Source organism: Aptenodytes patagonicus, chromosome 10, assembly GCF_965638725.1.
Source record: "Aptenodytes patagonicus chromosome 10, bAptPat1.pri.cur, whole genome shotgun sequence".
Lineage (NCBI taxonomy): Eukaryota > Metazoa > Chordata > Aves > Sphenisciformes > Spheniscidae > Aptenodytes > Aptenodytes patagonicus.
Window position 1 is genome coordinate 3,105,587 of NC_134958.1, and position 15,136 is coordinate 3,120,722.

The 15,136-nt window shown below is 40.5% G+C and overlaps 1 protein-coding gene across 2 annotated transcripts in view; it reads right to left on the reverse strand.

The window, feature by feature from the left end:
• FBN1 (fibrillin 1) overlaps positions 1–15,136 on the reverse strand; it is a 156,862-nt gene that overhangs the window by 22,636 nt on the left and 119,090 nt on the right. For both annotated transcript variants that reach the window (XM_076347809.1, XM_076347810.1), the window contains exons 35-48: positions 14,610–14,732; positions 13,879–14,001; positions 12,841–13,005; positions 12,376–12,444; positions 12,139–12,264; positions 10,658–10,780; positions 9,858–10,016; positions 8,830–8,901; positions 6,451–6,576; positions 5,241–5,363; positions 2,077–2,202; positions 1,176–1,292; positions 636–764; positions 247–366 (exon numbers count right to left, since the gene is read on the reverse strand). In XM_076347809.1, coding sequence (XP_076203924.1) covers positions 247–366; positions 636–764; positions 1,176–1,292; positions 2,077–2,202; positions 5,241–5,363; positions 6,451–6,576; positions 8,830–8,901; positions 9,858–10,016; positions 10,658–10,780; positions 12,139–12,264; positions 12,376–12,444; positions 12,841–13,005; positions 13,879–14,001; positions 14,610–14,732 — 1,701 coding nt within the window. The remainder of the gene's footprint in view (positions 1–246; positions 367–635; positions 765–1,175; positions 1,293–2,076; positions 2,203–5,240; positions 5,364–6,450; positions 6,577–8,829; positions 8,902–9,857; positions 10,017–10,657; positions 10,781–12,138; positions 12,265–12,375; positions 12,445–12,840; positions 13,006–13,878; positions 14,002–14,609; positions 14,733–15,136) is intronic.

The window sequence follows — 15,136 nt, forward strand, 5'->3', positions numbered from 1 at the left end:
CCTCAGCAATGTACCATCAACCAAACAGCCTGGGATTAGATTTTTCTTGGGATCAGATCAGGTAGTTGTGGTTCAAACGAAAGCTGGTGGAACTTTTTCTGGGAAGTGAGTGACTTACTAGTGGCTACAGTTCAGAACTGCGCACTGCCACAAAAGACTAAACATGACTCATGTTTAGATGCAGAGGGAAGTGGTAACAACTGTGAGTAGCTAGGAAACAGGACAGAAGGATTGTTCTATACACACCTTCACATTTGTCATTCTGCAGGACATAGCCAGGAGGACAGATACATCTGAATGACCCATCCAAGTTCTGACATGTGCCTGGTGAGCATTTTCCAGGCTCCAGTGCACATTCATTGACATCTAAAAGAAAAGAAAGACAATTTATTTGAGATAATTGCTGTTATCTCAATAAATCTGCAGCTGAGGCTGCTTTAATTTTGATTCCATCAAACTGATGGTGGAACTTCCCAGGAGCAGGAGAAGAGTCCTCTTCCTCCTGTCACTGTTTTCTTCTGCTAGGTACAATGACGACAGTGTGACAGTTCTTTCTGACCTCTTCTACAATTTTACTAAGAATATCTCCTCAAGGTTTGCTGCACTCTTTTTTTACCCTAAAAGAAAGCACTCACCAACACAAGTCCTTCCATCCAGAGCCACCTCATAGCCATCATTGCAAAGACACTGGAAGGACCCGATCGTGTTCACACACTGACCGTTCCTGCAGAGCATTCCATTTCCACTTGCACACTCGTCCACATCTAATAAAAATAACATTGAAAGATATATAACAAACACCTGCAACAAGTGAATTGGGTAGGTGAGATTTCTGTTTCCACTACATCAGCACAGTAACTGATAATACATAAATAATCCCCTGTTTCAAAAGCAAGTGAGGGGAAAATACCAATATTGGTCTACGTTGTAAAATTGTCAAAGCAAGAGTGAAAAAAGGAATGGTATGTATCACATGCAAACATTTAAGTGGCTATGGAAAAGTGAGGAGTGCATAATCAAAGAGGCTTTTTCACACTGCAGAAATCAGGTTTTGTCTTTAATCACGCAGACCATGCAAGGTGCGACCCTAACTCAATAGAGAAGATGGTACTAGTGGTACTTTCATTAGAAGTAGAAAGTCTTAGAAACACGTAACTGGTCTCAGCACTCCTTACCTATGCAGTCATTGTTGTGTGAGAGGATGAACCCTAAATTGCAGCGGCAGTTGAAAGAGCCAATGGTGTTTCTGCAGGTTCCGTTGCCACAGGCGTCTCTCTCACACTCATTAATATCTACAAAGGAGAAAAAACAAGCAGCAAGAATTTAAATCACTGATGGGGAAAGGAAAGCCTGTAGCTATCCCACAGGCAAGAGAAATAATCCACTGCCAACAGAGTGAATAGAAGGGAAAAAGATTGTCGTATCTCCCCAAAAGAAGATTTTACACAGGTTTATACACTTGATATTAAATAATTAAAATAATCAAAGGTTCAACAACCATTTATCTTACTGTGGCTCCTATCTCACCCTTCCCAAAGGAATTCTAAGCTATCTTTAAAAATAAGCCTTCTGAAATCTCCTCATCTTGCTCAGACAACAGACACTACACTAACAGCTGTGAACAGGTTAAATACAGAATTTCCTTCTTTATGAAGATGAGAGTTTCTGAAAAGGGCACTTTTCTGGCAAGAAATCTACCCTTCACTTACTCTGTTAACAAGTAGGCTGTATACAATTGCTGCATTGCAATACTAATCTATTAAATTTCTTGCCTAAAGGAATAAATGAGACAAAATGCTTCAGAAAATTCTAAGAAGAATGGAACATTTTCCTGAAAAACAAAAGCATTAGCAGTTCATTAGACAGGCTATGTATTTTTAAAAGTTTACTCTACTGTAATGAGATGTTCATTTGTTATCAGCTTCCTAATTGCCAGCTATGGTGGTTTTGCAGCTTTGCCTGGTGGTAAATGGCTCACAATCTCAATTCTTGCAATGCAACTCCTTATGACAGAGAGGATAGACTTAATAACTATCTTAATAGAAGCCTAAGTACAGCTTAATTTGATACACTTGCCTATACACATTGTTCTGTCATCATTGGTCTTGAATCCATTGTGACAAATGCAATAGAAACTTCCAACGGTGTCAATACACTGCCCGTGGCTGCAGATATTAGGAATTTCTTGACATTCATTCCGATCTGAAAACAAAGAGGCACAGTGAAAGTTAAGGCCTCTAAACTACAGGGCTGGAAAGATGCATTAGCAGCAACCATGATAGTTAGAATCCAGTGCACGGCCCTTATTTAAAATAGTATTTTTAATTTATTAATGACAAAAGCATTACTAAGTAAATCTCAGAAAAGGGGCTATTTGCTTGTAGCTTACCTTTTCCAACATTTGTGGAGCTGAAAAAAATTTAGTGTAAAAATTATATTTAACAAACACAAATTCTTGCTGGAGGGAAAGCATATCGCCATGGCTTTGAAAAGCTGAATTAATGACATGAAATCATATGGGGAGATTTCCGAGTGCTCTACATTGACTATGCAGCAGATATGAAAGCCACATATAAATCACAGTTTGTATCCTTCCCATGAAAGCAACTACTTGCTTTTAGCGATGTTTGATTATAGCACAAATTGCTTGATTAACTCACAGAAATCATACAAAACAGAAAGGGAGATGAATCCCACACTTTTCTCACTAAGCTTACAGAGACACAAAATGCATTGTAGATTTATCTACTCATTGTGCAGAGATAAAACGGGTACATGTATACATATGCGTTGTAGCATCCATGCCTCATGCAATGTGATGATCCTGTAAACCAGACAAAGCTCAAACAGCAAGAAGTTACTGCTATATGGTGTCAGAAAATATTTTGCCAACAGCAGCAAACACTCAACTGCATAATTCTGCAGAGAGAGATGGGGAAAGCTATCCTGCCAGCGTGTGATATGCCGCCTGACAATAGCAGGGCATCTATTACACCAGTTCAACAGCTGACTGCTTCCTGCTACTCTTGTTACAAATGCTTTCAGGCAGAATCCAGGATTTTATCAACAGTAAGTGAAGCAAAATGTCAAAGAACAAAATGTTTGCTGTCCAGCACATTTTTTTCCATAACAAATCAGAAACATGAATCAAATGAAGCCTTTCTGTTGACCTCATCACCAACAAGAGCTGGTTTGACTCAATATGCTTCCTGGTGTTTTGTCTGCTGCAGCTCCAAAATACGAGAGCTGAGGTGCTGCCATAAGCTTGTATTAGAATCGATTAGATTTTAGTGTTCAGTAATTTTCATTTACATGAAATCTAAGCAAAGCAGATGCAGTTTCCTACCAAACCATACCCAGTTCACTGCAAAACTGAGTCAAGTTCTTCCTAATTGCAAAGAACTTCATGTACTAAATCTTGTTTTCCTGCCTCTACTGCCTCTTCTCTACACTCTACTTAGCACACGGACAGTCCCAATAGCCCCTGTTCCCAGGATTACTGCACGTCAGCTGGGGCCATTAGTAGCTTTGGATGGGTGCTCACTGAGGACCAATGCAATTAATGATACTGCTGCTAACTAGAGTCGAAAGGAGGCAGAAAGGAAACCAATGCTGGATAACATGCTGCCTTAAGGACTCCTCATCTTCTCAGCTCAGGAAAGTAGAGACGAAAGAAAAACTATGAGACTCTTTGGTGCTCTGTGAGCAAATGAGTAGTGAGTTCAAGTCCCACGGAAAAGTCACTTCTTTTGGGGTAAACAGAGAACTTTGTAACTTTTTAAAAATTTGGGAGGCAGAATTGTCTTAACTGCCAAAAATAAGTTTATATGAAAAATTATTTATTATACCCACAATAGATAGCACCAGAAGAATGCTATTTTGATAGCAAGATAAATGCAGTACTCATAGCACTAGTGGCTGTGATACATCAGTTTTGATTCAATAGCATACAAACTACTGGGATGTGATCATTTTCCATGCGGTAGCATGACTGATCCAATACTGCAAGGTGCTTAGCACTCTGCTCGCAGCAGAGTGGTTGGGAATTTCCTTCCTTTGCTGGATCAAGTACTTTATCAACCACTTTTATTTTGACTCTAATTGTGTAACTTTATTTTCAATAAATGTAAAATAAGAGCAAAATACAGGGAAGTATTACTGTTTGCACCAATTCATGTTGGGTATTGTAACCCATATCAGAACCTTCCCTGGCTCTTCCTGTACTGCTGTAACAAACCCATAACAACAACAATTACATTAGGAACATATTGAATATTTACATGTGCCACTGTATAGCTTAACAAAACAAAGTTTTAGTTCTCATAGTAGTGTTCTGGTTGCCCCTACACCCTTTTCCCTTAAGGGTCACATGAAACAATGAAAAACTGCACTGCAGGGAAAAGTACACTTCCTAAAACTCAAGTACTCAGAAGCAAAAACCCAAGGAAAATGTTACCAGTTTCCGTTGTAATTATTATTTTATTCAGAAATGTATATAATATTTACAGCTGCTTGGCTCACAGCAGTCTTTAAAATCTCTGCAATTCTTCAAGTAATCAAGATAACGTGAATGCCTCTCTGGTCTACAATATTAGAAGAGCAAATAGATGAAAGAACTGCAGTCCCACTCAGTGAGTATTTAAAAATAGTGTTCAGGGGCCTGTTTAAATCCACAGAAAAGTTAGGAAGTTTAACAATACACTTTTTAAGTTAGTTATTGCATATGGCCTAGCAGATAAGTCCACCTTATCAGCAGAGACCCCAGCAAGCAGTGATTTATTTGTAAAAATACAAGCGGCAAATAAATTGCTAAAACACATCGAGCAAATTACAGTGAAAATCAAAGAATTTATGCAGAGGAAGGTCCCTGTCAGGGCCGCAACTGAATTGTTAGCGTCAGAAAATAGTTAGTCCAAAGGTAGTGAATCAATTGGTCTTCCCTCCCTAGACACGACATGGGCTAAAGAAAAATGTTTGCGGTTGGTGGGATAAAGTGGAAGACAAACACCTACTCAGGTGACTAACTCTCATTTATGCCTCTGTGGGATGGGCCCATTAGTCTTCTGGGAATTACCAGGATGTTTATGCGATGCCCTAAAAGGCTTTAAGAGGAGGGTTCTTGGAGCCCAGATCTCCTCCTGGTATACCATCTTTCTGAAGAGGAGATATGCTTTTTCAGACTTCTTTTAAAATCTACTACTTTTTGCAGACTCTCACACAAACAAGCCAGAAGTACTCACCAGTGCAGCGGCCAGTTGATGTGAACCTGTAGCCAGGTTTACAGTCACAACGGTAGCTACCAGCTGTGTTGACACATTCTGCATTTTGCTGACACACTGGTCCATTTTGGCATTCATCAATATCTGTCAGTACAAAAAAGGAATTGGATTGTTATGGTAAGCTGGCACTAGAAAGACGTCAAAACCACTTCGTTTTTAGTGTAAAGAGTAACCTTACCCAAATACAGGAATTTCTTGCTAATTCTGAAAAAATAAATATATTGGTGAAAGCAATTATTTGGTCACATTTAGGTATCTCCCTGAAATGATCCCAAACCCATATGCTCCATTTGTAAAATTCATTCCTATTTAGAGAATTTACATAATGGTTTTCTGAAGGTGTTGGAGGGCGCATGAAAGACCTGATGCAACACTTCACTTGGGTGGATTTCGGTCTTAAGACTGCGATCAGAGTAAGTAAGCTGCTGTGTCTGTGTAGATCTCCACTGGAAACTATGAGGATCTCCCTTGATCATAACGCAGCATCAAGATCCCTGTTGGATATGAGTAGCTTTCAATGTAAACACCACCACAAAATTTTAGGCAAAAAAATTTTGACCAATTTTCCTTACTTAAGGCGCTGCAAAAAGAGAACTTTATTTCCCTAGAAATGCAACTGTGTTTCAGTTAGAAGCAGCATACAGAAGATGCTTTTACTTGAAGCTCTCGATGCCTTGCTTGCAGCACCCATGCTGTCAGCAGTCATAACCCACACCAGAGAGTGACAGCAACTCATACTGCTTTCTTCAGTTTCTCCATTAGACTGACTAATGCAATGTTAGGAAATGTTTAAATTGTAAAAAAAGTATCATGTGTTATATTATTTACAGAAATCTTTGTGCCATTAGAAAAAAATATCTTGGAATTAAAAAAAATGGTGCTCATGATCTGACTCGAGACTACTCTTTTCTTGGCTTTACTGTCAAATGTGAAAAACAATGTTTCTTCCCATGACTGCTGACTCATGCTCCTTCAAGGCCTTAGATGTCTGATGGAAAATCTGGTATTGTCTATGCAAAAGAATTCAAAATGTCTTAATTAACATAGACTTATTACACTGCTACCAGTATTTTCCCCTCATTAAGGATGACTTGCAAGTATATCAGATTTGCCAATGTCTGAATTGTCAGCTGGTGAAATCCCAATTCTCTGAATGAGATCAGCACTCTACCTTCGCAGATCAGTAGCTTGTCATTGTAGAAGAAACCCACAGGACACTCGCATCGGAAGCTGCCAACCATGTTTATACAGATCCCATTTTCACACACTCCAGGAATCTCTCTGCATTCATCAATATCTGCAAGAAGAAATGTTTTTTAAATACTCGTAAACAGCACTTCATGAAATCTTCTGCTACAGAGTACGTCCTTATGCATTTATCCTTAAGAGAATTATCAAACGTATAATGCGAACATCAGAATGTTCCCAACTGCAATAGGCAGTGAGTCATTCCAAACTGTGGAAATGTAGATATTTCCTCTTTCCTCAGGTTCTGACTCTTCACTGTAGCCAAGATATATCCTGCCACATAGGAACGCAGAGGGTAGCACACGTCCTTCCTCATTTCTCCCACCCACAGCCCTGATGAACCTCCTCATCTTTCTGAGTGTTACAGTGGAGTTATTGGGAAGAGCCAAACAGAGAGAATGTAACTGTCTTTGGTTTAATACAGGAGAGCATGACTGAAGGCAAACACTTGTCAGAATTAGTTTTGCACGGTTTTACCCTTGTTAATCTGAAAAGACTTTCATGTTTTTATGTAACAGTTTGAAAGTGCCAATGCCAGGTAACATCTGGCTGCCAGCATGCTATTAAATAGACTGATTAAGCCAGGCAGCCGGGGTTTGCCAATGTTCTATATACACCTGAGTTAAGTAACCGATTTTGGCAGAAAAAAACCCATCTGCTATTACAATTATATGTGTCTTGCCTATTGGGTCCTTAAGCTACACATCTTTAATATTCTGGCAACATGAAAGAGTTCAGAGATTCCCCCAAAGCCTCTCCCTTTAGTAAAAATTGCCACATGCACTGATGTACACAAGACAAAGAATATGGTGGGAAATTGTCATTGAAACGTTGAGTTTCTATCAGATAATGTTGGGGTTTTTTTATTTTGCTGCTGGATCAAACTCTTTATTTCCTATATTAGATTCTGTAATTTTGAGTCCTCTGATTATATAAGGGATGAGTAAAAGCAGAACTACTTCTGCCTCTGAAACAACTACCCGGAGTAAACATATAGAACTTTAATCCAAACAGAACTGTAACGTCATGTACGGACCGTAACCAAATATTACAGGGTACACAGAGCACTGTCTCTGCAGAGCGGGCGCTACCTCGTTCCCATGTCTTCTGCCTACAGATGTAAGGGACACGAGCAGCTGCTGCGCAAAAGCAGCAGGTTGAGTGCTACAACCTAGCGAGACCTGCCAAGATCCCAAAGCGGCAGGGAGAGCCTGCGATTCTCACAGTGTAAAGCTGTGTGTGCATCAGTCTCACCACAGTGCTGCATGCGCTGGGACGTACTGGTGGCCTCTGTGGGACGGCCCTTCTGTTTCAAGTTGGCTCCTGAACGTGCATTGCTCTGTGACGTGGCAGGGCAGACAGAGCAGACTGCAACACTCCTGGCACGCACCTCAACTGCTACAGATGCAGCTTTTACCTATGCATGTTAGCATGATCCAGGGTCTCCCTGCTGATGCTGATGAATGGCCCAATTAGCTCAAGTAGACAATTTGGGCTAAATTCTAATAGCTAGAAGGGGGAACTTTGCTTCCAAGAAATGACCTGGTAAATAATAAATCCTGTACATTTCTGTAACTTCTTTAAAAATTACATTACCCACTTTACTAGAAATATTTCCATCTAACTAGCTGAACACTGCATCACAGCAACAACTTAATGCTAAAGCACCTGATTACTGCCTATATGCTGCCTCTGTTTGTTACAGAGCACATTATCTGCTTCTTATTTGCATTTGTGTGTGAATAAAAACAAAAGGGAGTCCCACTAGGGATTTACTCAACTCCTTGTCTTAGAATTCCTCATTCTCTCCCTCTTTTTGTTTTGCAATTTGTTACTCACGATTCAAATATTACACACAATAACATATGTGAGAAATATTCCAGCCGAGCAGAAAAAAGGATTTTTGTGTCAAACCAATACACAGGGGGACTGATGTGAAATGTCAGATTAAATCTCTGCTCTAGTCTGAAGGAAAGACTCTTAATTCCTCTCAGACCAAATGCTGGTTGGCCTTACTCCCAGACCTCTTATTCTCGATATCTGTGCCCTGCTCATGTAGGCCTGATTACAGTTTCTTTGGAGCTTTATGTTGCCTTGATTACAAGCAGCAATTATCACTGCTGCCAGCTAGGAGGAGCTAGGCAGAAAGCTTGCAGGCTCAGACTTAAATGTAGGGTTGAACTCCATTACACTGTTCAGTTGTTATTCCTCCCATGAAAAAAATAATTGGGAAAACAAACGTTCCCTCTTCCCTGGGCAGAGGTAGCATGGAATTTAGTTCAAAACAGAAATTACAACTCACCAACTGGTAATCCTGTATAAATGTCAATGAAGAAGCCAGGCCTTTGACTTCCACAGAGTGTGGAGAATTCATCTGCAACAGGAAAACAAAGCAGCGATTCTAGTATTTGGAATTAATCAACAGTCAAAAATTCACTACATCCTTTGCCCAAGAAAATTCATCTTCTACTCTTTCAGCACCTGCAGGGCACACAGAGGTATTCAGACCCTTCCCCGAGGCTCACCATGTGATGTGCTTAGTATGCACTTGGGTTCTTATTCAAAAGCCATTGAAATTAGCAAATAAAAAGATGTAGAGGGCTTGGGATCACATACTGATTTTGCTTTGCATATGCTTATGTCTGTGCATTGCAGTCCAGATCTGACTTTTAAAAACCTGAACTGTAAGTCAGAAGTTATTCAAGTAAGTGTCTAGGAAGTTTGTTTTTGAAGCAATCCACCTCAAACCAGAGTGGGATGTCCTGGGCTCGACTCTGCAGAGTCTTACCCAGTGTGGAGGAGTCCCGTATGCCCATACAATTAGCCCAGAAACTTCTACATCTTACATTCAGCTGCCTGACACAGATCATCCTCAGAGGAGACCAAGATACCTCTGTAAACCCATGACTACCACAAAGGCCCTTTGTGGCAATCAGCAGTTGAGGCACAGTGCAGCAGACACCATATTTGTTGGAGCAATGCCAATAAAACCTTGGTCAGTGGAGCACTGACCAAGTGGATCAACACTGGACCAACAAGCATTTGCAGCATTTGCAGAGAGACAGATTAACCAATATAGAGCATGAAGTCTCCCAGATAGGGAAACTGTCACAAAGGATGCATGGCCCAGCAGCATGAACACAAACCACTCCACATATGCCTTCATTGTGACTAGGGCTGATCACCTCCAGGCCAAAAAAGTAATTAATCCCTTCATCTTAGACACACAAGAGCAGACAAAGACATAGCATCTCTAACAATGTTACATCCACTAATAGTAATTACGATGTTACCAAGGCTTTCAAATAGCTTTGCAATGCAAAAATGTACCAGTGCTCGGGATAGGACACTGTTCACAAGGCTTATTCCACGCACGTCCAATGTTGTAGGAACAGCAGCACATTTTCTTGGTCATATTAAAGAGCAGCTCACCATCACAGGTCTGATTGTCAGCATAGTAATTTCTGTAACACAGACTTCTTCTCATATCTGTGAAAATGAAGAAAAACCCAGGCCAATGCATTAGCAACTCATGGAAGATGATGTACCTGAAGGGTTTAGGAGATACCTGCTTCAAATATGTGCTTTTGAAACCCCTGTCAAGTAGATGCTGCAGCACTGTAGAATACTACAGAACAGCTCGTCCCTAGAGGATTACTCTAAAAGTATGAAAAAGTGTTTGCAATACAAATATTCAAGAGCAACAAACACGGCTGTAACACTGATCAGACTCAAAGGATTTAATGTTGGCCTTTTGCCCAACACTGAAAAAACATCAGTTTGTTTATGGTTCCCCCTAAGAACTGTACACGGCTTGTGACTTCATTCTGTGAAGTCTGAGTAGTTTTAGTAGTGTTTCACATGTAGAAGCTTTTAAAGCTGAAGTGAAACTTGGAAGGGATGAACATAGAAAATATCAAATTAAAGGAGAAATTCTGATGAGGTACTGAAAGACCTGTATTAAAAGCGATCTGCCTTCCTTTATTTAATAAAATTAATGAAAGAAGCTTGATCTTTCATTTAGTTAATTCTTGTATAACTAGGTTCAGAGAAATAGTTCTGATTTGTGCCCGGTAAAGCCCTGGCCCAAAGCACTAAGATAAAGCTTTAAAAAAACCCCCAACCCCTACCCATGCAGTTGTTTCCTCCATTGACTTGCATGTAATCAGGAGGACAGATGCAGGTGTAGTTCCCAACAGTATTGTAACATGTGCCAGGTCCACAAATGCCAGGCGTATCACACTCATTCACATCTAGAAGAGAACAAAAAAAACAGTGAGTGGCCACAGAAGCTTTCTCATTGTGCTTTTGAGAACGAAAATGTCTCAGTAACGTCTGAGGTAGGAAGGTACTGGTGGAGGAGAGTTGAAGGGACTCTGAGCGAGGTCATGGTGGAGCGAAGCCCACACAGAGAAGGAAGTAGTGGCACAGGTGGCCATGGAAAGCCTGGCTGTGATGCGAAGACGGGAACTCTAATATGTCTAGGCAGCTCAGAGACAGCAATTTGGTCTTTGCACCTGTTGCACAAAAATAATATTTGAGGATCTCATCCATTCTGGATTCCCAGATCTGGACAAGAACCAAAGCTGTTCTCTGGGGAGTGCCCATCCCAATAAGAAATGATGCTAAAACAGACTAATTGGATGGTTCGGGTCGGTTTGACTGGGGAAAGTCAGCAACTTTCCCAACACAAGATGTCATGCTTACTTCATCAGGAGACTTTAACCTTTGTTTAAAAAACCCCAACCAAACTCAAACACAACACCTCCCCCAAAACACCGCAGTTCCTAAAAGTTCAAAAGGATTTCATTAGCCTTACCATTTTGAAGTATCTTTGACACACCACTAAGGAAAAATATAGAGGTAGATTTCCTCTTTAACATTTGTTGAGCTACGTAAGCACAATATGGATGAAGCTCTTCGGTTCAGCCTTAATTTAGGACCTGAACCTTTTGTATTTCTGCAGTGCTTGGCACATCATAGGCACTATATTAACATTATTAACAGTCTGGAAGGCTGAAAACAGCCTGGGCAATGGGAAATTTAAGGACTTGATGGGTTGCTTCAAGTTTTGTATCCAGTACAACCTGACAGTTTAATGTAACGTGATGAACATGTGCTACTGACTGTGCTAGGGGAAGGAAAATGTTTTGCAGTACAACCAATATTTTCAATTGGAGATTGAGATCAGCAGGATAGAAAATAAGCAGTGGAAAAAAAAGGCATGGACACACTGTAACCAGCCCAGCAGACTCGTGGGGCAAGTTTGCTCTTTACCTGACTGCTTATTCATTACCCATTACCAAACAGCTATTTTTTATGGCTGGTTAGTAAATTATGTTTTACTTAAAGAAAGTTTGTTTGGTTTTCTGGTTTGGATGAAAATCTGATTATTTCAAACAAAAATTTCCATATATTTCAACATGGTCAAGAAGGAATTTTCTCTCTCTCAATGCAAGACTTCAACTTGCTCCAATTTTCCCACCCTTATCTTTACACTGCTTGGTCTGGTTATGTTCCTTTTCAAGGACAGATTAATTCTTCTGCATATTGATCTGTCATCATTTTTTAAGAATAAAAGCAGAAGACTAGTTAAGTGAAGGCTACGTACCATCGCACACTCGAGTCTCCTCATTCAAATAGTACCCTGATGGACACTGACACTGGAAGCTACCAAATGTATTAATACATTTTCCTCCTTGGCAAAGTCCAGGCAGTTCTTGACATTCATCAATATCTGTTCAAACAAAACCACAAACATTTCATTCATGCTCTTCCATGAAAAACAACACTCACTGAAGAGCTTCTTAATTTTAGACGTGTAAATATAGGAAAATGTAAATATTACCCTCTAATATAACTGTAATAGGGTTTGGTCGGAATCCTTCCCCTCCAGGGCAAAGAACCTTATACTCAGCTGAAAACAAAATAGATTTATGAACTTAAAATAGCAGAAACATTTTCAGCACAATTATTTTTTTAAAGTAATCAGATTATTACAGGTAATTTAAATGTAAAGTAATAAAATAACCATATATAAACATTAGGTTTTACTCTGTAACATCCAACTGCTGTTCCATTTCATAATGTAATTTTTTGTGTAACAGCAAACTTGCTCAGAAGTGATAATAATATTCTGACTAAACAATCTTTTTGAAAGACTAGTAAAGTTTTTGGTTAAGACCGGTGGAAACCTGTCCCCTGCATGTACACAGTAAGTGATTACACCGGTATTTTAGTTACCTGGCTAAATTAGAAAAAAATCCAACAAATGCATTGTATTGTTGTGTTTAACCCAGGAAAGCTGACTTACTTGTGTTCACAAGTGGGCAATGTTCACAGGGAACTCCCCAAGCTTTGCCCAGGGAGCAGCAACAGGAGGCCTTGGAAACACCCACTCCGATCTCATTGCTGCAGAAGGTGCCACCGTTATCTCCACGAGTTTTAATGTCCAGGTAACAGTTGCCAGATCGTGTATCTATGCAGAACGCACATAATGACAAACACATCTTACGAGAGGGAAAAACACAACACATCACCTCAGGATAAGGGATACCTTCAGATGACTCATTTCTTGTAGGACAGCCAAAGAAAGTAACTCGTGCTGTCCAGGAGGGCCCAGCTTTTCCCACTTAGATAGGACAGTGGTGCCCCACCTCTTGGCTTTGCTGGACTTCTCACTAAGTAGGGAATTTATTCAGCATGACCAAGGGCAGTTCAGCCAGGCCTTTTCTCATTTTTATTCACATTTTCACCCGCATTTATACATCCTTCCAGTTCCAGAAACCCACTGCTTTCTCTTCTCCTTGAGGTTAACAAGCATGAAAGTATCTACTAAACGTCAGGAATTCCAAACACATTTGAATTTGAGGAGTATCCCTACGCCCTCTTAAACAAACAAAAGCCAAAAAACGTCAGAGGATTACTAAGCAGTTGGAGCCTAATACAAGAGCACTTCCATTGGTCATGAAGCCGCACCTAGCCAAGCTGCACTCAATGCTCCAAGAGCATGGGTGGCTTTATGCCGCAACTTCATTCGCCTGCCATCTTGGGGCCAGCTGGATGTTGGTTTAAGCTTGTTGAAATTTAAAATTGTCTCATGCCTGCTGTAAATTGTGGACAGCTGTAACAAGCCCCAAGGGGTAGGTTCTGGCAGCTGGGCACTGCTGGCATGCTACATCACTCTGGACATACTCCCGCTGCACTATTACAACTTCTAAGCCAGGGGGGTGGGAGTTGGAGAGCCTGTTCCGGTCCTTTTCCATGACCTGGGACTTTATTCCTAAGCAGTTAGCCTTGCAGCCCCTCTATGCAACCTCACTTGTAAATAACATAAGGAGTGGTCCCTTACCAACGCATCCAACTCGGGTGGGATTCAGCTCGAAATCAGGAGGGCACTCACAGGTGTAACTACCAGCAGTATTGACACACGTGCCACTAATGCAGGTTGTGGGATCTGCACATTCATTAACATCTGCAAGAAAAAAACAGCACGTGGTAAGCAAATACTCCAGGACAGTGCAAACCATCGATATATCAGGTACCATATGCTGACCACCACAAATGCATTAGTTATGAGATACTGATCTCCAGAAAACTAAAAAAAACCCAAACATACACACTTTTAGAGGAACAGTAGTCTGAGATGAATTCATCATTTCATGGGGGTGGGGAAATGTTTTTCCTGGAAAACCAATCTATGAACTAAAATTCACATAAAGTACTAAAAAAAATACTTAAGGGAAAAATACATGGCAAGGTCACAGCTTACCATCCAGTACTGTGAATGGAAACTACAAGGCACAACACATCTCCGCCTGGGAGATGTGGATGGACAGAGGCGTTATCTCCGCTCTGTTTTTCTCCTTCTTCTCTTAAGCCAATGGGATATCAGAGGTGGGCAAAGAAGGGGAAACAGGAGCGAAGAAAAGGCGAGGAGGAGAATCCTGTGTTATACAGTAGGGAAGTCTATATTTTCTTATATCCAGTCTGATTTGTATAGCTTTTTAAAAGAATTTCCTAAGGAGCTGACCACGACACTAACAGAAAATTAAAAAGCCTGTGGTTCAAAATTATCTTTACCTGTGCAGTTACCACCACTTCTGTCCAACTCGTAGCCCACTTCACACTCGCATCGGAAAAGTCCAGGGAGGTTATGACAAGTACCGTAGACACAGATGTTAGGAAGTGAGCACTCATCAATATCTGATAGAGGAACAGGACAGGAAAAATACAAGGTTTCCTTATCTTTTTAAGATATAGACAGAGAACTGCAAAAAGGTTCAGAAAACATGGATCTGGAAGCCAACTGCTCCTGCACACTGTGTAAGACCAGAAAAAATAACATGCGAGATTTACGTTTGGAGCCTAAGGAACCTAATCCATAACCTTTTGGTTTTGGGCAAAAGGCTTTTTCCAGTGTCTCTGGAAGCCATGCCAGAAACCATCTGAGCTTATTAGCGGGCTAATCTGACAAGTAGCAAAATTAAACATGGCAGGAGATACGCTTTAAAAAATGAAGTTTATTCTAAATCAGCAGTCATCTGCAGAAAGCTGGGCATCAGCAAAGGAAAAGCTTGTGCCCAAAATGAACTTGACGCTCATCTTCA